Source organism: Crinia signifera, chromosome 3 (genome assembly GCF_055691185.1).
Source record: "Crinia signifera chromosome 3, ASM5569118v1, whole genome shotgun sequence".
Lineage (NCBI taxonomy): Eukaryota > Metazoa > Chordata > Amphibia > Anura > Myobatrachidae > Crinia > Crinia signifera.
In genome coordinates, this window is record NC_139219.1 from 135,686,404 (window position 1) to 135,711,526 (window position 25,123).

Below are 25,123 nucleotides of genomic sequence, written 5' to 3' on the forward strand. Positions count from 1 at the left end.
CGATTTTTCCATAGGAAACAATGTTAAATGGGCCACAGAGCCCAAATAGTCACCCTAAAGTCAGAAATGGCCCCCACAATTGTTAACGCCACCCCACGATCAACGTCAACCCGAAGCGTGGCGAGCGCAGCGAGCCCGCGAGGGGCGGCGGTACGCGTCCTCCGACCTTTTCATACCCCCACTATCCACGTCGGCGTGGAGTTGAGAATAGAATAGTGTGGCGAGCGCAGAGAGCCACCGAGCCCGAAGCGTGGCGAGCGCAGCGAGCCCCGCGAGGGGACACGGATACCTTCACAGGTAAACGCGTCCCTTCGCGGGCTTCACAGGTATCCGCGTCCCCTCGCGGGGCTCGCTGCACTCGCCACGCTTCGGGCTCGGTGGCACGCTGCGCTCGCCACACTATTCTATTCGCAACTCCACGCCTACGTGGATAGTGGGGGTTTGAAAAGGTCGGAGGACGCGTACCGCCGCCCCTCGCGGGCTCGCTGCGCTCGCCACGCTTCGGGTTCACGTTGATCGTGGGGTGGCGTTAAAAATTGTGGGGGCCATTTAAGACTTCAGGGGGACTATTAGGGCTCTGTGGCCCATTTAACATTGTTTCCTATGGAAAAATCGCGGGCATTGAGGCATTTAACACTAAAATCGCATCCAATCACACTTTTAACATTGATCCCTATGGGAAAATCGCGGGCATCGCGTCGCACCCGTTTTTTTAGTGCATGCGATGCCCGCGATTTTTTACCCCCGATGACCGCGATGGACATCGTGGGCGCCGTTCTAGGTAAAGAGTGCCCAAAACTCATCAGGGTGGGAAATGTACTGTATTTGCCGGCATTTAATGATACTTTCCTGCATATCAAACACAAATTGTCTTTTCACCAAGCCCCGGCCCGGACTGGAGTAGCAATAACCTGGGTGACGGCTATGGTGTAAAAGGGGTATTAGTGGTACAATTAATGGATGAAGTCCAATATGATAATTATGTCCAGGATGGTTTTTAAACTCCAATGTAATTAATGTCCCATGAGTTCTTTAATGGATATGTACAGTACTTACGCAGATATCCTCCCATGAGTATATGAGCTGGGGCACACAATAAATCCATAGACTGCAGTGTGTTACTCACATTGGGGAGACTTATGGTGACTCGTCACTGTCTCTCCGGCCGTCAGTACTGCGCTGACCATGGTTACCACCATGGACATTTGATTCAGGACACAATGAAATCTGCTTTTTAACTATACTATCACTGCTGTTGGTAAATCTAATTGTAAATGTATTGGCAGCTAGTCATTTATTCTGAATTAAACTGACATTGCACATAAATGTGATTAGTTAAAAGATAAATTCCCAGCCTATATTCATCATGGTCATACAGCATATTTAGTAAGTCATAGAGTATACTTTAATAATGTAATGTGATAGAATTTGCACCTTATATTTTTGTGAACCAATAACCTTACTAAGCACAACATTTGTTTTATCCATTTCTTGACTTCTCACTTTCTCTATGTGTGTCTATATGTGGGAATTTCTCTGTGACTCAGTATAGTTTCCTTAAGTGGTAAGAAGACAATGTTGTGTTATGTACTAATGGCTCAGCAATAGACTGGAGCTGGCTAGCTATATATGTTAGTTATTCTCGAACTCAGTCCTCAGGACCCCAAACAGTTCATGTGTTCCAGGGGCACAGGTGTATTTATTACTTAATGACACATTTTAAAACATAGGTAGATCAAATTATTTCACTTGTGATTCAGTGAGGAGGTATGGAAATCACAAACTGTTTGGTGCCCTGAGGACCAGATTTGAGTACTTATGGACTATGCCAGAGGTTCCCAGACACAAACCTCAATACACCCCAAGAGTCCAGGTTTTAGGTATGTCCGTGCTTGGTCAGAGTTAATTAGTACCTCAGTCATTTTGATTTAACCATGTGTTAAGAGCCATGGATATACCTGAAACCTGGTTCATTGGGGTTCCTTGAGGACCGCATTTGGGTACCTCTAAACTATGCAATTCAAAATATCTACTGTCGTATATAGTTCCACACTTTAAAATGGTATGTGATCATTTCTTGTCCCTGAACTCTGAAGTCAATAATATATTTTTCTTTTTTGCAGATGGAGACCCGAAAACGTCTTGCAAAAATCGTCCTTGTATTTGTTGGCTGCTTTGCACTCTGTTGGTTTCCAAACCATGTGTTATATATGTACCGTTCCTTTAACTACAATGAAATTGATCCTTCTTTGGGACATATGATTATCACCTTAGTAGCCCGTGTCTTGAGTTTTTCAAATTCATGTGTAAATCCTTTTGCACTTTATTTGCTCAGTGAGAGTTTTAGAAGACACTTTAACAGCCAGCTTTTCTGTCGGAGAAAGAAGCGTCATGAGAGGTCTACCAGTTACTTACTTAATTCATCTGCGATTCGAATGACTTCTCTGAAGAGCAATGTTAAAAATACAGTGACCAGCACTTCACTTTTCAATGGTCAAAGTCGCCAGGAAGTATCCTTATGATTTTTCTATAATAATAATAATGATGATAATGAGAAGCCTAGATACTGTATTATAAAGATTAGCCTTACAATAATAAAATATTATTGGAAAGTAAAAAGAGATACTGTATAATGTTATGTAAAATGAAGGTTTGGATTTTTTAAAGGAAAACAAATTGTAAGTTGATGTTATTTTCCAAAGTTTGTAAAATTTTAATTTGAAATACTCCATTTTTATTTATTTCCTTAAAATTTCTAAATTCATAAATAACTTTTTTGTTTGGATACATTTTTATACACAGTAAAAAAATAAATAAAAGGGTATTATAATACATAATCAAAGCAGTTCAATTTTTATGAAACATTGTTCTCTTGGTTATATAAAATAAAGCTTTGCAGAATTTATATGATTTATTGCAAATTTTTCAAATTAACACAATCATTACAATATTGATTGATGGTTGTTATATATACAGTACATGTCATTTTTACCTTGCATTTGTCAGAGAAACCAGAAATTTTAAAATGTACAATGTATTAAAAAATACACAGTCCAAAACTGACCTGCAAAATAGTTATCTAGTTTTGAATGTGGGTACAAAATGCTACAATTGTAGAAAACATGAACTGGCTCTATTCATATATACTGAATTAAAGGTACATTAACACTTATATTGTATATTGTAAACATACACAGAAATGCAAATAAAAGTAAAGTTGTAGTAATGATTAACTCATTACAACCCCCGAACACTGCAGAACACCAGTTTGGCTTATACAATTTTGCAGCAGAAACCCTCATCTCTATATAAAATAAACATATCACAACACAGTTGTATTTTTTTACCCACCAATTAAGTACAAAGGTCTTCAGTAGGACTCTTCTGTGCAGTGTGTCTTTCTGTCTGGAGGGGTTGGTCATGATATACTTTAAGTCAAAGACTATTTCCAATAAAATGTTACTTTTAAGAATGTCAAAATATTTCATTGCTTTAATATATTTATTGGGCAGGGTATTTATAGGTTATACAAAGACATATGCATAAATCATGTTTTCAAAAATAAAATGACGTACATACTGTTTGTCCACCCCTTCCCTACTCCTAACTCCTTCCACCCAACCTACCTTGCATTTCCTCAGCTTCTTTCCACCCCACCCCCACTCCGATACTAATCATGTTCCTAATCTCCTCTTTCTAAATATGTCCTAATACCCTTGCAGTGGAATCCTCAGTAGCACATGGAAAAAGCAGTCTCTCTCTCTAATATGACACACAGAACATAAACATGGTGTACAGTATGTACAAAGGTGCAATTGTGATTGAGACACATAGTATCAGAAATGTATTGGAAGTGTTATGAACAACCCTGGGCAGCTAAAAAGATAGCCCATCTTTATAGGAGTTTCTAGGAGTATAGCTGATATATGTATATATGTACTAAGACTTGGATAGACAGAGATAAACTACCAACTATCCAGTTCCTATTTGTCCTCTGTCCACTTTTTCTCTCTCCATGGCTTAGTGCATACATCCCATAAGCACTCAACACTCGAGGCCATACTCTGATGGGGAAACTGCACCTATCATGGTCTGGTGCAAGTTTTGAAAGTGCGGGCTATGATTGTGTTTAAAGACACATATTGCATATTCATACACATGCTTGCACACCAGGGGAAGGCTGATACTATAATAAGCATAAAGTTGCAGAACCAAATGCGCCAATTCAGCAGCGTGCAACTCAGAATCAGGCCCAGAGTATCCATGTTGAAATGGAAAATATTGGTGGGTTTAAGCTTTGTGCATCCTACTGTCTTCCTTTGGGACCATTTTTTAGGCTGTTTACATAAGAATGCTGACATATTCCTAATGTCAACATTTATCCAGCTGGCATTGATAAAATATTTTCATGATTAGAATTTTCATGATTAGCTTCTGGTTGCCATGTAGCGCTTTTGATGATAACTGAAACTAAAGCTGGGCATACACTACAGCGATTTCTTGCAGCAGTGTATGCCAAGCAGATCACCTGCGAGATGCCCCGGACCTTCCTGGGTGGCCGGGTCGCATGCGATGTATCTTGTCCTTTTTTCTTGTGATGGATCGCATGCAACCCCTGTTCCCTGCCCAGCCCATAACACTGACCTGATTTGGGTCAATTTCTCAGCCCATTGCATTGGGAATGGGTGAAATCGTCCCAAATCCAGTTAGTGTATGGGGGCCTAAATTCAAATCCTAACACTCCATTACCACAGTCTAACCCAAAATCACTCCATTTTTCTATATAATCATTTCACCAATGTTAACATTATAACTGTTGACGTTCAAAATGATTGTTGACATTTTGAATGTTGACATAGTGACTGTATTCCCTTATTTTGTATTATAGAGTAGTCTTTCAGTGTTGTGATATTGGCCATTGTAGCATCCTGCCCTACTTAAATACTTTATAAAAATGTGTTGAATTGATACAAGGATAGCATGAATATGATTGTTTGCAATAGACAACTCCATGGGCGAAATGTACTAGGTGGTGATTTTTGGTCACGTTTAAAAATCGCACCAAATCGCACCTTTGAAAATCAGGGTTTTTTATGCCACAAATTTGCATATGTAATGAGATGCGAAATTGCGGCAAAAAAATTCCTGGAAATCTCCCATGCCGGACCATGATTGGCTGGCGGACGTAGCTAAGTCCCGGTCTGGGGGCGGAGCTCTGGATGTAAACAAACCGGAGAGAATTGCAGAGGGTCCGGAGAAGCCCTGAAGATCAGCATGGTGAGTATAAATTATTTCTACAGGTACCCCACTATGGATTCTACTGGAGAAGGGGACCAATCTTCTATCAAGTCAGGTGAGTTGTATGGGCTCTGTGTGTAATAAAGTTATACTGTAAGTGTGTCTGTGTTTTTTTTTTAACTATTTGTACTGCTGGAATACTACTAGTCCCAGCGGGTCCTTTATTGCCCCGCATGCTGGGACTTGTGGTTCTCCAAGTTCCTGCATGCGGTGCTAGCTTTCTGGGACTTGTAGTGCCACAGCAATACACAATGGTTTATCCTTTTTTTTACACTATAATCAGCTCGATGCCCACCACCCAGGGGCATCGAGGACAGCCCCGGGCTTAAGCATGGGCAGGTAAGTTATGGAGGGGGGGCTCCCTTCTTTGGGGGGTCCCTACTTCCCCAGGACCTCTGTCCATGCTGACCGGTCAGAGGGATGAATGCTTTGGCCGGGGGGATTTGTATAAAAAGTCTCCCCCCAGCTGCGGCATTACCATGCTGGCTGGTTGGGCCCGGTGCTGGTTCTTGAAATACGAGGGACCCCTAGTCATTTTGTTCCCCATATTTTGGGAAACAGGAGCGGCCCTTGAGCCTGGTGCTGGTTTTGTAAAATCAAGGGAACCCCAACATGTTTGTCCCTGTGATTTTATGAAACCAGGACCAGCTCTTTGAGCCCGAGGATGGTTATGCTCAGGAGGGGGGACCCCATGCCGTTTTTTCCCCGTTTTTTTGGATTTAACCTTTTTTTTGGACAGAATCATGCACAAATCACAATGATCTGTTCATGGTTCTATCATATTCGCCAGTCAGAACCTGGTCTAATTTTTTGGCGATTTTTGGTAACGTTTACCAAAAATTGCACCCTATTACATGTGCGATTTATATACTTTATAATGGGTAAACATCTGGATGCGAATTGAAGTGTGACAAGAAACCGCCACTTTAAAATGTTCGATTTCGCTGCAAAAAGTGTGATTTTTTTACGGCGAATCGCACCCTATTACATTTTTAGAAAACGTGCGATTACGACCGTTTTCTAACAAAAATCGCACAAGTCTATAAAGTCGACCCCTATTACATTTTGCCCCATCTGTTCATTTTAAAAAGTTTGGTACTTGTTTCCTAGCATGGCGCCCATCGCATTGTGTACCATTACACTAAATAAGGTATACGATGGTATGCGATGCGACGCGATATTGTACAATAAAATATCGCATCGCATCGTATGCCGTACAATGGCATAAGATGTGATCGTATACAATTTTTGATTGTACAAGCACCCTGATGGGTCCTTACAATGTTAAATGGCCCCCCATAGTCAACGCCGCCCCCAGGATCAGCGCTAACCCGAAGCGTGGTGAGCGCAGCGAGCCCACAAGGGGCGGCGGTACGCGTCCTCCGACCTTTTCATACCCCCACTGTACACGTCGGCGTGCTGTTGATTTTAGATAGTTTAGCGAGCGCAGCGAGAATACGAGCCCGAAGTGTGGCGAGCAAAGCGAGGGAATGCGCAATACATGTAAAGTAATCCATTTCCCCTTGCGGGGCTCGCTGCGCTCACCACACTTCGGGCTCGGTGGCTCGCTGCGCTCGCCAAACTATCTAAATTCAACTCCATGCCGACGTATATAGTGGGGGTATGAAAAGGACGGAGGACGAGTACCGCCGCTGGCGTTGATAGTGGGGGTGGCATTGCCAATGGGGGTGCATTTAAAATTAAAAGCACCCATCAGGGTGCTTATACAATAAAAAATTGGATCGCATCGCATGCATCACATACCCCTATATTGCATGCAATGCCATACAATTGTATAAGATGTAATACAATAAAAATCAGGGGCGCCGTGCTAGGAAACAAGTACCAAAAGTTGAATACATTTCTCCAGCTATCATATCTGAATTTCAAAGCAGTTACTATGGGCACTTTTAGTCACACAGCCCCAAGTCAATAAATAATGTCAAAAGTCTGTTATGTACATGCCATAAATTTTGAATTATCAAATTGAATTGTGGCAACTCTATAATCAAGCTTTTTTGTATTCTACAAGTGTGAAAACTATGTCATATTTGACTTTAGACAGTAATTTTACATTTGTATTTTACTGAGTTTACTTTGACATATCCTTTTAAAAAACCTTAATTCCTAGAATTTGGGAAGAGAGCATAATATGCAGCGAAAGTAGTATTTGTGAACACGTATGTACTTTATCTTTATACAGACATACAGGAATGCTAATGATCATGGAGTTAGAAAAAAAATAAAACTGCTAAAAATAGAACACAGGTTCTTTAAAGCACTCTGATAGTACAGCTGGCATGCCATTTTAGACACAAAGACTAATTTTATATACTGTAAAAAGGCACAGTATGCATCGCTGACACCATTTTGCTTGCACAGTAGTGCCATTATCTAAATAGGCATTACATAAAGCGATTTGCTGCGTGATGGACTTCAGCTAATGATAGATTTTTTCCGCTAGATTACTCCCTATAGCAGCTCTTTGTTTTTCTATACGTTTTGCTATACAGCAGTAGCTTACTTAGAGTAGTGACATATTCCCAATTATCTGCTTATCAAGATTTTTATATAGCTCTAAGGTGCGATTGAGCAACACCTAGAATGCTGGTTATTGCCACAGGAACCTTGTCACCTCCATTATATATTTAAATGGCAGTTAGGTAGGATTAAGCATGAATGACGTAATTTACTGTATACAGTATGTACTTTGAACTAAAATAAACATGATCAAATTCTACTTAGCATCCTGAATTCCAAATTGTACATTTAACTATAAATACATTTAATGGCAAGAATTATAATTTCTCAATTGTGTATTGTGATATGCACAATAAAAAAAAATCACTTCATGACAATTCTACAAATTTCAACTGCACTATAATAAAATCAAGAAAAATACTTATATATTTTCTAATAAAGCAATCCCTTTAAAGTAGAATTATGTATGATTTATTGTCAACATTTCATAACAACAAAATAAGTTGGTATTCAATGTTCGATCTCTCTATGTGTATATTTAAGAAATGGAGTCATAAATAATGTGCAATGTATCCTTGTTTAGTGTACAGTGTGAACTAAATGAAACAACTTATTGACTGCTATCGCTATAAAATTAGAGCATGATGTTTAAGTATCTGCATGTGGCATATCCTATTAGGTAGAATAATACAATGTTAGTTTGTTTTGCATGCAGATGATGTGTTTAATTGTCAGTAAGTAATGCTGCAGTATATATTATGTCTGTGTATATAGGTTTGTGATTGTTTTAGTTTGTTAAAGACTGGTTTCTAAATATATTCTGAAATGATTATACAGAACAATTTTGTTGAAAAAAAAAATGTTATTTTTCATAATAAAAATCAATTGACATTATGCTTCTGAATTGTTAAGAATTATTTACTTACAGTTACAGTATTTTGAATATTTTACTAATGGTTCAATTTTTACTAATTGTAAACTACTCATGCATGTAAAGTAAGTGCAGTTTAAGAATAAAAATATTTAATTTCCCTCACAAAAGTGTACAGTTGCTAGTTACTGTATGTGCTCACAAATCCATTATATCTTAAAATGCAGCATGGACGTGTAATGGTTAGCACTACTGCCTCACAGCACTGTCATGGGTTCGATTCCCACGAAGGCACTAACTGTGCGGAGTTTGTATATTCTCCCTAAGCTTGCGTGGGTCTCCTCTGGGTACTCCGGTTTCCTTCCACAACCCGAAAATATACTGGTAGGTTAATTGGCTCCCAACAAAATAAACCCTAGCATGAATATGTGTATGTGTACATGTGGTAGGGAATATAGATTGTAAGGGATTGATGTGAATGCTCAAATATTATATGTAAAGCGCTGCAGAATATGTGCACTATATAAATAACGAAATAAATAATAAGAAATAATAAAATAAAAATGTTCAAATCTGAAATTTTATGCGGTGTTAAACTGGAACTCTAGCTTCATACACAAGACCTACATGCTTTGTGGAATAGCAATGCTTTAGCTCCTCCTTCACTTTCTCCAGCTGCTTCTGCAACAACCTGATTAGGGGAATGACCTGACTCAAGCTGGCAGTGTGGGAACTGACTTCACGTGTGGCAAGTTCAAATGGCTGGAGAACCTTGCACAACACAGAATCAATCTCCACTTCGCTTGATTCAGGTGCATCCCTTTGCCTATGTCGTAGGTGGCTGTGTAGGCTTGATATGGCCTTTTGCTGCTCCTCCATCCTCTGCAGAATATAGAGGGTGGAGTTCCAGCACATCACAACCTCTTGTTTGAGGTGATGGTAGGGCAGGTTTAGGAGCTCAAGTCTTTGGCAAGCAGTGGCAGAATGGTGAAAGTGTGCCTCAATTTTGTGGGCCACCGCAAGCATCTCCTGCATGCTCCTGTCACTTATAAGGAAATGCTGCACCACCAAATTTATTGTGTGGGCAAAACATGGCACATGGTTGGAATTTGCCGCACAATGTTACGGGCATTGTCTGATACCACAAAACCCCTGGAGACTCTAAGTAGGTAAGCCATTGCACAATGATTTCCTTCAGTTTCTCTCTTTTGCTGCGGAAGGTGATGCATCTTCCCAGTGGGTTGTCACAGTCATATATTCCTTAGTTTGCCCTGTACCACTTGTCCACGTATCCATGTTTAAGAGGACAGTGGATCTAACTGAATTTTTCAGGACACTGAAGAATTTTTCGGCTGTCTCTGTACATTCTGGGTATCGCCTGCCTAGTGAAGTGGAATCTACAATACTTCCATCAATCAACTAAATCTCACTCCACCAATGAAGGACACCGGACACACGTCTAACACCAACATGTCGACCTAGTATCAGTCAAGGCCTGATTTATCAGCTTTGCCATAGGATGACTGATGTCGTACTTCGTCCTCATCGCAAACGACTGTTGTATAGTCAATTGCTTAGTGAAAGAAGTAGTGTTGCTACAACTTCCCCTCTGGGATGAGGAACGACTCCCAGCAGCAGCGGCAGCAGTAGGCTTAGCGCTATAGGATCCTCCGAAGGAATCCCGGATAGAAGAGGAGTCAGTCATGCAGGTGACTTGTCCTGCAGGACTACTGTACCTACGATTCAGGTCAAGGAGGAAATTGACGAGGAGTGATTTTCTGGTGTGGTTTTCAGGTGCTTGGAAACAACAGGACCAAGGGATTTAGGTGTCTCTGGACAGCTTACAGTCATATCCACAGATCCTGAACTAAACAGTGACTTATGAACAAGCTTCAGGTGATGCATAAGGGAGGATGTCCCTAGGTAGCCAACGTCCTTACCCCTTTACATAAGCTACATATGGCAAGACATTTGTTACCCGGATATAGATAAAAAGGGTATGAATCATTGGATAGAAAGCAACTAGGTCGACAAACATTAGTTCAACACCACTATATTAACATGCATGAAGGTCAACATGCAGGAAGGTCGACATGACTGAAGGTTGACATGGGTTAGATCAACAGGTCATTAGGTCAAAACAAGCATTAGGCAGACATGGGGAAGGTCAACGATAAAAGGTTGACATGGGGTTTTTCACATTTTTTGTCCTGAATGTCGACAAAGTCAACATAGACACTAAAAAAGTGCACTGCGTCCCCTCACACGACTCGCTTCGGGCACGGTGACTCGCTATGCTCGGCACACTATTTTATTATCCCACCATGCCCTAGTGGATGGTAGGGCATGAAATACCGCTGTAGACCTTTTCACAATTGACCTTCCCATGTCAACATAATGTGTGTGTCGACCTAATGACATGTCGGCCTAACCCATGTCAACCTTCAGTCATGTTGACCTTCATGCATGTCGACCTTTAGTCATGTCGACTTTCATGCATGTCTACCTAGGGGTGTCAACCTAATGCTTGTTGACCTAATGCTTGTCAACCTAGTGACTGTATCCTGCCAAAAATAATTCCAGACCAAATAGTTGGATTTATGGTCTTCCTTTTGCATCACACGGACAACATCTGTCTTATCTGGTGCCTTATTTAAGCAAACCACATCACCAACAGCAGCATGCTCCTCATCAACTACCTTCTCAGCACCAGCTACTGTACATCAATATCCTCCTCCTGGTGTACTTCAACAGTGACACCTTCAATATCAATATCAGGAACTGCACTGACAGTTCTCCTTCCAGCATATGCAGAGGGCATGCAAATGGTTAAAGGATCCACCTCTTCCCATACAGTGATGGGTAGGTCAGGCATCGCAACCACCAACACACTTGGACTCTCCTTGGGGATTTGTGACATCATGCTTTTAGAAGGCACAGTTGTTTGCAGTGTTTTTGATGACAGCTTAACTCTCTTAAAATTTCTAGTGGGGTGAGGAGATCATCGTGTAAAACTATACCACTAGTCATGAACATAGGCCAGTGCTTAAGACGTTCCTTGCCATTCCGTGTCATAAATGGCATATTGGCAAGCTTAGGTTCTACTCTAATGATTTACATTTATTTTTTTTCTTCATGTTACTGAACTTTTGGGATTTTATATGCCCTCTACAATGATATTGGGCATCTTTCTTGGCAGACAACGTTGATGGCATTTCATCCTCTATGACATGACTGGTGGCAGCAGCTTCAGCACAAGGAGGAAGTAGTTCTTGTTCTTCCCTCACTATTTTATCCTCCAAATTTTGGTTCTCCGTTATATTTCTGGAGTGGAATTATGCACCAGTATCACTGGACTGGAATTGCGCAGCTGTATCACTGGAATGGAATTATGCACCAGTAGTTATACTGGACTGGAATTATGCACCAATAGTATCACTGGACTGGAATTACGCAGCTGTATCACTGGACTGGAATTACGCAGCTGTATCACTGGAATGGAATTATGCACCAGTAGTAATACTGGACTGGAATTATGCACCAATAGTATACATGGACTGGAATTATGCACCAAAAGTATCACTGGACTGGAATTACGCAGCTGTATCACTGGACTGGAATTACAGCTGTATTACTGGACGTAATTATGCACCAGAAAAGACTAAAAGTAGTGTAGAGCGCCAAAGGGATTGAATTTCCCTAAAATTAATTAAATCTGAATAAAAATTTGATCAATTGGGTATCACAAAATAAAAATACATTTATTCAATCAAAATATATTCAATATAGATACACATTATTAAAAATTATTGCACTTGTAAGAAATATGGCATACAGTAAACCACTTGTCAAAGAATAAAGTTGTGTTGGATACTTAAGTGAGTCCCGCTTGTTCCAGGTTCTGCTACCTTCTCAATGAAATTGGATGGTCCCCTAGTTGGAGGGGGACAAGGGGGGGGGGGCAAGGTGGAGGGAATCAAAATGGCTTGATCCTGCTGGAGGCCTTGGTCTCTGTTTCCACTGGTGGGCAAGATGTATAATACCTTACTGCTCGGATGAGAGGCTCCAAATATGTAAGCAGGTACTGAATCCCAAATTTGTACATCCAGGTTGAGAATAATTAGCACGGTGCTGGGTCCATGGAGAGAGAAGTTGGTAGCTGGTTCAAGGGGTGATGGTGGGTATCCAAGAAGATATTCACAAAGTGCAGACAAGGGCTACCTGACGCGTTTCGTTGCGCTCTGGCAACTTTCTTTCTCATACCTTTGAGAAAGTTGCCAGAGCGCAACGAAACGCGTCAGGTAGCCCTTGTCTGCACTTTGTGAATATCTTCTTGGATACCCACCATCACCCCTTGAACCAGCTACCAACTTCTCTCTCCATGGACCCAGCACCGTGCTAATTATTCTCAACCTGGATGTACAAATTTGGGATTCAGTACCTGCTTACATATTTGGAGCCTCTCATCCGAGCAGTGAGGTATTATACATCTTGCCCACCAGTGGAAACAGAGACCAAGGCCTCCAGCAGGATCAAGCCATTTTGATTCCCTCCACCTTGCCCCCCCCCTTGTCCCCCTCCAACTAGGGGACCATCCAATTTCATTGAGAAGGTAGCAGAACCTGGAACAAGCGGGACTCACTTAAGTATCCAACACAACTTTATTCTTTGACAAGTGGTTTACTGTATGCCATATTTCTTACAAGTGCAATAATTTTTAATAATGTGTATCTATATTGAATATGTTTTGATTGAATAAATGTATTTTTATTTTGTGATACCCAATTGATCAAATTTTTATTCAGATTTAATTAATTTTAGGGAAATTCAATCCCTTTGGCGCTCTACACTACTTTTTGTCTTTTCTGTGTACCCACCTCAGGGGACTAAACCCCCCCTACGTGTGAGCTGCCACAACAACACACCCCATCTCTCTAGCGCCTTTTATCACCTGGTGGTGATTCAATTTTTTGTAATTATGCACCAGTAGTATAACTGGACTGGAATTATGCACCAAAAGTATCACTGGACTGGAATTATGCACCAGTAGTATCACTGGATTGGAATTATGCACCAAAAGTATCACTGGACTGGAATAATGCACCAGTAGTATCACTGGATTGGAATTATGCCATTGTATCACTGGACTTTAATTACAGCTGTATTAATGGACTGGAATTATGCACCAGTAGTATAACTGGATTAGAATAATGCACCAGTAGTATAACTGGACTTGATTTATGCACCAAAACTATCACTGGACTGGAATTATGCACCAGTAGTATCACTGGACTGAAATTACACAGCTGTATCACTGGACTGGAATTACAGCTGTATTACTGCACTGGAATTATGCACTAGTAGTATAACTGAACTGGAATAATGCACCAGTAGTATAACTGGACTAGAATTATGCAACAGTAGTATCCCTGTATCGGAATTACGCAAATGTATCACTGGACTGAAAGTATCCACCCGTAGTATTACTGGACTGGAATTATGCATCAGTAGTATAACTGGATTGGAATTATTCACCAGTAGTATCACTGGACTGGAATTACACAGCTGTATCACTGGACTGGGATTACAGCTGTATTACTGGACTGGAATTATGCACCAGTAGTATTACTGGACTGGAATAATGCACCAGTAGCATCACTGGACTGGACTTTAATGGCAGAACCAATTGACTTTAAAGTCAGTACCACTGGACTTTAACAACAGTATCACTGGACTTTAATAACAGTATCACTGGATTTAAATGGCAGTATCACTGGACTTTAACGGCAGAACCAATTGACTTTAACGGCAGAACCAATTGACTTTAACGGCAGAACCAATGGACTGGATTTATGCAGCAGTATCATTGGACTGGACTTTAACTGCAGTACCACTAGACTTTAATGGCAGTACCACTGAATTTCAACAGCAGCATCACTGGACTGGACTTTAACGGCGGTACCAATGGACTTTAATGGCAGTTATACTGGGCTGAACTTATGCAGCAGTATTGGAAAGGACTTTAACACAGTACCACTGGACTGGACCTATGCAGCAGTATCACTGAACTGGACCTCTGAAGCAGTATCACTGGACTGGACTTCTACAGCAGTTTCCACTGGACTGGACTTTAATGACAGTACCACTGGACTGGACCTCTGCAGCAGTACCACTGGACTGGCCCTCTGCAGCAATATCACTTGACTGGACTTTAACTGTAGCAGTATCATTCAGCACCAATGGAGCAACACAGGACACCAGCAGCACTAGGCAGCACAGGACACATCAGCAGCATTAGTCAGTACAGGACACCAGCAGCACAGGACTGGACTTAAATACCAGGTGGCCACCCCCACAGACTGCCATAGACCACCACAGCCTCAGAGCACATCTACTCACTACTCTCTCCAATGCCAGAGTGAAGATGGTGGCGCCAGTGTGGTATTAGATAGAGTCCGGATCTCGTGATATCCGACGGCGGGATGATGACGTTTTGGCATGGTCTGAGCTTCGGGTCTGGTGGGAATCCCTGGGTCTGTACTCAGATTGGGGGATCGGATTTCCAAAATTCTAACCCAATCATCCGTATTCAACATTACTAGTCAAACTTAGAGGTAGATTTTTCACAAAACAACCTATGCAACCTTGTTACTCACTGCTGAATTCACAATCGCTGCCGACAATGTGTCATAGAGCTAATATGTGCATTTTATTTTTTGTGCACACAATGCCATAGGCACAGGTGGGGGGGGGGGGGAGGGAATTGGTTCTGGTTGCCTTAAATGATGTCAACAATAGCACTGGTATATAATATTATCAGTAGAGCTGCCACCACAACATGCAGTGTAAGGGACAGAGAGGAGCTGCTGCACATGCCCAGTGTACCAGCTGCTTCTACCACGTTTACTGTATGTGTGGATCTGAGCCTTCAAACATCGCAATGGACCAGATAGTAGCTGCCAGGAGGAAGAGACAGGAGCCTTACCATGAAGTGGGAGATTGTAAGTTTAGAAAGTGAAGTACTGGTTCTGTTAAGTTTGTGTATTAATTATATGTTTAACCTTTTCCTGGCCACTTATCTTATTTAAATGTTTGAAACTGCCTATACCATAGACCATCTGTACTGTTAGATATTAATACTGTATTCCATACAGTATCCAGTGTATAAAAAGACCAATTTTCAGTGCTGTTAATGCTCCCCCAGACTCGCTAACTTAATCCAATGCCCTGCAGATGGGTGATTTTGGATTACATTTGTAAATCCCCCTCTAAAAATTCTGCATTTGCCTCTGCATGCGGAAGCACATGTAGCCAATTAACATCCAACTTAGTGATGGTTGACATTTTTCTTGTATTCAGTTAGGATTTTGAGCATTTTTTTTTTGCTATGATTAAATCAAAAAGTGTTATTTCAGTAGGAGACAAATTTGATGTTGGTGCTATGGGGGAAATTTACTAAAGGAAATTTGTAAAAAATAGGTGTATTTGTATCCAGAAATACACTTATTTTTGACATTTACTATCCCGAAAATACGGCAATTCGTATTTGTATTGATAGCACATCAATACGACTACGAATTGCCGTATTTTCGGGATAGTAAGGGGGAATTAACTAAAGGAAATTTGTAAAAAATAGGTGTATTTGTATCCAGAAATACACTTATTTTTGACATTTTCTATCCCGAAAATATGGTAATTGGTATTCGTATTGATAGCACATCAATACGACTACGAATTGCCGTATTTTCGGGATAGTAAATGTCAAAACTAAGTGTATTTCTGGATACAAATACACCTATTTTTTTACAAATTATATTATTATAGTTGTAACTCCATTGTATTTTTATAGCCATGGAGGGGTTAATGACACTTAAAACATTTTTTGATGTCAACACTTATATACCTGTACTTCAGTAGGGCATTTCCAGCAAGGTCAAAAAGTAACACATAAAGCCTGAATGACATAGGATGGATTTATTTGTATGACGTACTGTATTAAACCATAAGCTATAATTGAACAAATACTGTAATAGCTATGATTTGCTTTTCCACAGCCATCTATAGAATTTGATACTTACATTATATACTTACATTATATACATACATTATATACTTGTGGTGCTGACAACAGTTTGTGTAATTATACCGTAGCTTACTCTCATCACTTACAAACACTTTTTCAAGGCACTCATAAAATGGAGTAGAAACAAGGCAGGTGAATGTTAAAGTAGTCTCACACGGGTATAGTGAATGACTGTCAACCTTATCCATGTCGACCTAATGCTTGTGTCGACTTAATGACCCTGTCAACCTAACTCCATGTTGACCATCCACTGGGATGGAGGGGAGCGTAATAAGTGTCTGCACCAGGTGGCATAAAGGCTATGTTCACCCTTGTAGAGGATGATATAGATTAGGGCAGGGGTTCCCAATCTTTTTTGAATCATGGCACCCTACAGTATTTTTCACGGCACCCCTAGGCCAAAAAAAACAAACAAACAAAAAACCCAGAATGCATATAACATTAAGTAGATTGGGTTTATATGCAGTCCTAAGGGTCAATTATGTGGTAACGGGCAGGATTTGATTCTGTTTGTACATATTTTATGGTTTTGCCCATAAATAATTAACCATAAATAATTTGAATTGGTCCTGGACCACCAACCCGGGGCACCCTGCAAGTGTCCCGAGGCACCCCAGGGAGTCATGGCACACAGTTTAGGAACCACTGGATTAGGGTCATCTCCCCTCTCATAGACACAGGGCTCTTCCTCTCTTACCGCAGCAATCACTATCTTGTGACTTCCCCTAGCACAAAAACCCAGGGTGTAGTGGAGGAGTTGAGCTATAGTTCTGGCATTGGCCCAGGCAAGTAAAGATTCTCAGTACATCTCATTCACACTTGTGCTGTGACATCTGACACATTCCTTACAGACACAGCAAACCCTCTACACAGGGCATCAGTATTTATTCATGTACGGTACAATGCAAAATAGTCTTCAGTCAAGTGCTACCTAAATAAATACCGATACCCTGTGTGCCCCAAGGCGATGCCTTTTCTCTGGGCACAGGTAAAGAGTTTCTACTCTTTAAGATTCAGGATTAGGGCCCAAAGCATATTTGTCATGCACCGGGGTTCCTTGTGTTCCCGGCTGTGACCGTGGTGGACCAGTGGAGGGCGCTGGGTAGCAGGAGATGCGGCCTGGGAGCCGGGGATGACACGAGGGTAACACAGGAAGACGCTGGAGACACTGAGGATCGCTGGAGCGGCTAGGGAGCCGATACTGGAGATCACTGGGGATCGCTGGAGCGGCTAGGGAGCCGATACTGGAGATCACTGGGGATCGCTGGAGCGGCTAGGGAGCCGGTACTGGAGATCACTGGGGATCGCTGGAGCGGCTAGGGAGCCGATACTGGAGATCACTAGGGATCGCTGGAGCGGCTAGGGAGCCGATACTGGAGATCACTGGGGATCACTGGAGCGGCTAGGGAGCCGGTACTGGAGATCACTGGGGATCGCTGGAGCGGCTAGGGAGCCGATACTGGAGATCACTGGGGATCACTGGAGCTGCCTGGGAGAAGAGGGGAGCGGAGGTGACGACCTGGGAGTCGTCAGTACACAATGTAGATAACTAGGAAAGTGCAACAGAGTCTCTGGAGGTACTTTGTATATAGTCGACACAGGATGTCGGCAACAAGTGTATATGCGACAATACTTGAATGCAGCAACTGGGGGACGTCAGGGATGTAATAGTCTCTATGGAGCACAATAACAGTGAGCCAACCCAGGTGTTGACGGGGACTGTCGACAGGATCACACGGCAGATGAAAACACGTGGAGACTTCGGGCAGGAGTGGAAATGACCAGGACGCTGAGAGTAACACAGGTGACAGCGGACTCAGGAAACCGGACCTCTGGAGCACGTGGGGAGTCTTGACAGGAGCTTAACGCTGGAGAACTCACAGGTAAACTGACGAGTTGTTCAAGACAAGGAGGAGACTGTGAGCTGGGCTTTTATCCTCCAGGTGATTGCTTGATTGTCTGCAGCTTGCAGCAGCAGACAGAACCAGGAAGTATGCCTTGAGTTACCTGGGATCATGTGACTGGTGCTGAACTCAGGGAGCTTCAGAGGAGTTCTAATCACTGAAAATGCAGAGCAGCTGCAACAGCAGCAGCTAGGAAACAAACAGGCATAGAAACCTCAGGAAATAACTGCGAACCAAGTCAGGTTCATGACAGTACCTCCCCCTTTAGGGGTGGACTCTGAACACCCCAATGAACTTGGCAGGGATGGGAGGATCGGGCCCTTGAGGCTAGGACTCCACTATAGCTTAAGTTGCATCTAGTAAGATAGCCAGGGGCTTTTGGATAGCAACTTGTAGAATTCAATTTAATTTTTTCCTGAGGCAAAACATAGTTTTCATCTTCGGAACAGGTGGACCATCCATCATTGACAAAAACGGATTTTACTGGAATATCTTCCTGGAGAAAAACATGGTCGGGAGCGATAGAACCTCCCGGGAAGGGAGTTTCATCATGAACTGGGTCATAATCAGAATCTGAGTCCAATTCTAATGGACGTATATGATCCTTTCTCTTGGAAGTATCAGTTAGAAAGTCCTGTAAATAATGTAAAGCAGAAGAACCAATACAGATTGCAGACTCTGAATGATCAGTATACTTCTCTTTAGGGACAGAAGTGATGTTAGCTGGTACATCCATGGGACTAGAATTTCTTAAAGGACCTGCAGAAGGACAGAGTGAAATTACACCCATCTTTAAGTCAAGGGACCGGGGTTTAGAAATATCTTTATTTCTGGAGATATGATGACTCTTAATATATGGATCCTGGAGAGCCTGGTCTTGTTCAAGTTTAGATACTCCAGAAAATTGAGAACGCTGATATACACTGGGACAGGCAGAGTCCGGGCTGGAACCGGAACGGACTGAATCCGGACATTCAGATGGTCCATCTTGGACCTGGACTACACAGGGTGTAGACATAATGGCACAGGAAGAAGGCTGACCTGGAGTAAATGGCTTGGGTGCCATTTCTGGAACTGGAGAAACAGATAGAGATGTTTTAGAAGTATTATGCATAAGAGCACTGCGGCATTGAGGCTTGTCACCCTTCCTGGATGTACAGAGGTTACAGTCTCTAATAAGGTGACTAGCACTACCACAATAGAAGCATAGGTGGAGCTGTCTGCGACGGTGACGTTCAGCTTCCGAGCATTTTGGATGCGAGAATCTCCTGACTTTGTCTTCACCCTGCATGGAAGAGAATGGATTATTTCTCAGGGAGTTTATAACAGGAGATTGTTTAATTGCAGTGGGTCGTGCAGAACTTCTTGCGGTAACTTGTGTACTCTGAAGAATCTCTGGTATTAGCAGAATAATAGTGGACAGAAGACTTTGCAGCTGTTCCAACAATCTATGAAGAACACTCAGAGGCTCAGAATCCCTTTGACAAGGGAACTGGGAAATCTGCGGACAATTCATGGGTGACCGGGGACAGGAAACTGGAACAACCGGAGTTGACTTGGAACATGGACTAGTAGTACCCAGGAATTGCTGGAGATCGTCCAAACAGGAAGTGACAGCAGGTGATGCAAACATTTTTTGGACAGTCGACGCAGGAGGTGTCAACGATTGCTGTATAGTATCCAATCGGGTGGATACTCCCTGGAGACTCTTCGTTATCCACTGCTGAGTGGCTTCTTGGATCTTCATATGGGCGGAGACATCTGGAAGAGCCGCTGGTCCCACACTTGGGTCGTGAGCCGAGTCCATCGGTCTTGAACAATCTGTCATGCACCAGGGTTCCTTGTGTTCCCGGCTGTGACCGTGGTGGACCAGTGGAGGGCGCTGGGTAGCAGGAGATGCGGCCTGGGAGCCGGGGATGACACGAGGGTAACACAGGAAGACGCTGGAGACACTGAGGATCGCTGGAGCGGCTAGGGAGCCGATACTGGAGATCACTGGGGATCGCTGGAGCGGCTAGGGAGCCGATACTGGAGATCACTGGGGATCGCTGGAGCGGCTAGGGAGCGGCTAGGGAGCCGATACTGGAGATCACTGGGGATCGCTGGAGCGGCTAGGGAGCCGGTACTGGAGATCACTGGGGATCGCTGGAGCGGCTAGGGAGCCGATACTGGAGATCACTAGGGATCGCTGGAGCGGCTAGGGAGCCGATACTGGAGATCACTGGGGATCACTGGAGCGGCTAGGGAGCCGGTACTGGAGATCACTGGGGATCGCTGGAGCTGCCTGGGAGCAGAGGGGAGCGGAGGTGACGACCTGGGAGTCGTCAGTACACAATGTAGATAACTAGGAAAGTGCAACAGAGTCTCTGGAGGTACTTTGTATATAGTCGACACAGGATGTCGGCAACAAGTGTATATGCGACAATACTTGAATGCAGCAACTGGGGGACGTCAGGGATGTAATAGTCTCTATGGAGCACAATAACAGTGAGCCAACCCAGGTGTTGACGGGGACTGTCGACAGGATCACACGGCAGATGAAAACACGTGGAGACTTCGGGCAGGAGTGGAAATGACCAGGACGCTGAGAGTAACACAGGTGACAGCGGACTCAGGAAACCGGACCTCTGGAGCACGTGGGGAGTCTTGACAGGAGCTTAACGCTGGAGAACTCACAGGTAAACTGACGAGTTGTTCAAGACAAGGAGGAGACTGTGAGCTGGGCTTTTATCCTCCAGGTGATTGCTTGATTGTCTGCAGCTTGCAGCAGCAGACAGAACCAGGAAGTATGCCTTGAGTTACCTGGGATCATGTGACTGGTGCTGAACTCAGGGAGCTTCAGAGGAGTTCTAATCACTGAAAATGCAGAGCAGCTGCAACAGCAGCAGCTAGGAAACAAACAGGCATAGAAACCTCAGGAAATAACTGCGAACCAAGTCAGGTTCATGACAATATTGTTGCACCTGGGCCCACCACTCACTACTGAAGCTGCACATATTTACATTATACTTTTTCAATATGTAAGACATAAGAAATGTGTGGATTTAAGTAATGGAGTGGGATATGACTGGAGTACATAGACCTTACGTGAATGAGACCAGACTGAATGCAGAATACTGTAATGTAAATAAAATATGATAACTGGAGATAAACTACTTAGCTGGGACCTTCAAAGAGCAGGTGAGATGACAAACCTGGAAATGTAGTGCAACACACCAGAGGCGTAGGGAGGGCGGAGCCACCGGAGCTCATGCTCCGGGCGCAGATTGGTGGAATGGCGCCGCCGGCCCGCCCCCCCCCCTCCGCAAATGATCCCCTGCAAGTATAACTTACTACACTAATGGCGGGCAGTGTGTGCCGGCAGCTGCCCTGCCCGGCGCCTAGCTGCTGGTCCTACTCAGCGTACCTACAGCCTGGACGCTGCTTGAGATCAGACAGGGCTGCAGATCCGAGCACAGCACACAGACACAGGCATGACGCTGGTGCAGGCTGCTTGTGTTTTCCGGGGCTGCAGACAGAGGATCAGAGGCTCACAGTCCCGGGGAAGCAGCTCGCGTCTGGCACTTCTCACCTGCCAGCTCCGACAGCAAGCGTCTCCCTCCGTAACTGTAAAGTATTAACTTTAACCTTTGACTTGTGCACACACATCAGTGGACCCCCGTTATTGCCGCTGATGTGTGCACACTGATGGGAGGGAGGAGGGGGAGTGAGGGGAGGAAGCTACAAATCTCTGTCCCTTAATTAAAGTAAGCATTCCCCCAAATACAGAAGTAAGAGACACAGGATAATGTGGTGGTGTTATCAACACTAGGCTGCCTAGACATTACAGTGTCTTATATAGCGCAGTAGATTGCGTTACAGTGTCTTATATTGTGCAGCAGATTCTGTTACAGTGTCTTATATAGCGCAGCAGATTCCGTTACAGCGTCTTATATAGTGCAGCAGATTCCGTTTCAGTGTCTTATATGGCGCAGCAGATTCCGTTACAGCGTCATATATAGCGCAGCAGATTCCGTTACAGTGTCTTATATAGCGCAGCAGATTCCGTTACAGTGTCTTATATAGCTCAGCAGATTCCGTTACAGTATCTTATATAGCGCAGCAGATTCTGTTACAGTGTCTTATATGGCGCAGCAGATTCCGTTACAGCGTCATATATAGCGCAGCAGATTCCATTACAGTGTCTTATATAGCGCAGCAGATTCCGTTACAGTGTATTATATAGCGCAGCAGATTCCGTTACAGTGTATTATATAGCGCAGCAGATTCTGTTACAGTGTCTTATATAGCGCAGCAGATTCTGTTACAGTGTCTTATATAGCGCAGCAGATTCCGTTACAGTGTCTTATATAGCGCAGCAGATTCCGTTACAGTGTCTTATATAGCGCAGCAGATTCCGTTACAGCGTCTTATATAGAGCAGCAGATTCCGTTACAGTGTCTTATATAGCGCAGCAGATTCCGTTACAGTGTCTTATATAGCGCAGCAGATTCTGTTACAGTGTCTTATATAGCGCAGCAGATTCTGTTACAGCGTCTTATATAGCGCAGCAGATTCCGTTACAGCGTCTTATATAGCGCAGCACATTCCGTTACAGCGTCTTATATATTTCAAATGTAACATGCCAACACATGTTAGCCACGCCCCCAATTCATTACCGGGAGGAGTGGGGGGGGGGGGGGGCACGAAATATGCCCTTGCTCCGGGCACCATGGCACCTAGCTACACCGCTGCAACACACACTAGTTGCAGAGCTCAGGTAGATATGTACTATGCACAGATATAGAGAAGGCACAAATGAGCAGCCTGACTAACTGGACACTGCCTTATTTGCAATGTACAGTCATACTGAATTGGTATATTCATTAACCTACATTCCTACTGGTGGTCAAGGTATAACGGCAGTACTACTGTGCATGCAGTATATCAACTTGTGATGAAACTGTCCAGCTAAATTGAGCACTGAGTAATGCTGAAGACAGTTTTACATGTAGTAGACTAAGGTACTTGCTCACAGGATTGTCAAGAGTTAAATGCATGCAGGATATCAGCATGTCTGCAGGAGGAATGCATGTACTTGCCCTAGGAGAATAAATGCATCTTGCTAAGTAGAAGTAAAATGCAATGCTCCCCCCCAAAAACTTGAGAGAAGCAGACAGGGGAATGCAGAAGCACCACAGGTGATTAGTACTGTGTAAAGGGAAGTTGTCTGCAGCCCTGAAAAGCCCTTAACACAGGTAATACATACCTCCCAACTCTCCCACTTTTTGTGGGACCGTCCCATTTTCTTCTGGGATGGTTCCATGTGGGGGGGGGGGGGGGGCGGGAAGCAGTTGGGAGTCCCGGAGACTATTCCCGGAGACAGATGGGCTGGAGGAAGAACCAGCAGCTCAGGCATAACCAGCGGGTGGAGGCATGGCCAGCAGCACAGCGGCAAAAATGGGGGGTAGGCGTTTGAGGGAGTATTGTGGGTACAGGCCATGTTCCCTTGGCACTAGGCCATGCCCCCAAAATTCTAGGTGCACGCAGTGTCCTGTTTCCCATCCGTCTAATGTTGGGAATATCAGATGATGAGATGAATGTCAGATGGCAGCATTTAGGCTTAAGCTGAGTACACACACCTTCTTCTTTCTCTGTCATTACCATTCTTATAACAAAGAATGGTATATAACAGAGAAAAAAGAAGATGTGTGTACTCACACATAACAGACTACTAGTGGCACTGCCGATATTGAGGCATTAGATTCTACAGCATCGCCACTGAAACTCCTAATTCACCTGGACATCAACAGACATTTATTGCTGATAAGTGGGGCATGTATAACGTCTTATTAATGTACTTGTTCATATCTGTGCATTTGCTTAGCTTAGTACTGTAACAGTGTACACAGCTGGTTTATCCTCCTCATCAAACACTGCCTGTAAGGCTATACACATATCATGTGCTGACACATTTCCATGAATTGTGGAATACACATGCTATTCCACAGCTACAGATGTAGCGGGTCTCATCGTTGCCGCCTATGGCAATTTTTCCGCCATGGCGGCCGTGGCGCTCGGCATTCGCAATATCTTTTACAAGCTTGGCGATTCGCCGTGGCATGCAATACCACAGTTTAACCACCAGATGTCACTTTTGAAAACCTAATTTGCGCATGCGTAAAATTTGTGCTGCAGCGCGTGCATGAGGCGCAGGAACTACTGTACAGGAACTTTATTATCCCTTGCAAGCCTAGTCAGCACCTCTCTTACACCGCCGGCACGAGCGTGATCCCGTCTCTTTGGCGGAGAGTGCATCATGCTGACGCTGACGGAGAGGAGCTGCATTTTATTTGTCTCGCAGGAGCATCTCTGACGCTCCAGGGAAAGAATCACCTAATAAACAGAGTCACTGAGTTCACTAATAAACAGTATACTGTAATTCTTTTACAATATTCAGTATAAGACTTTTATGCAATAGTGCTGCGTCCAGCAAGCTGTTCTACA

General features: G+C 43.4%; 1 protein-coding gene across 1 annotated transcript in view; it reads left to right on the top strand.

The window, feature by feature from the left end:
- The window catches only part of NMBR (neuromedin B receptor), a 257,863-nt gene extending 251,074 nt beyond the window's left edge, over positions 1 to 6,789 (top strand). Inside the window, exon 3 of the mRNA XM_083176580.1 lies at positions 2,124 to 6,789. Coding sequence (XP_083032706.1) covers positions 2,124 to 2,522 — 399 coding nt within the window. The 3' untranslated portion in view covers positions 2,523 to 6,789. The remainder of the gene's footprint in view (positions 1 to 2,123) is intronic.
- The last annotated feature ends 18,334 nt before the right edge of the window (positions 6,790 to 25,123 follow it).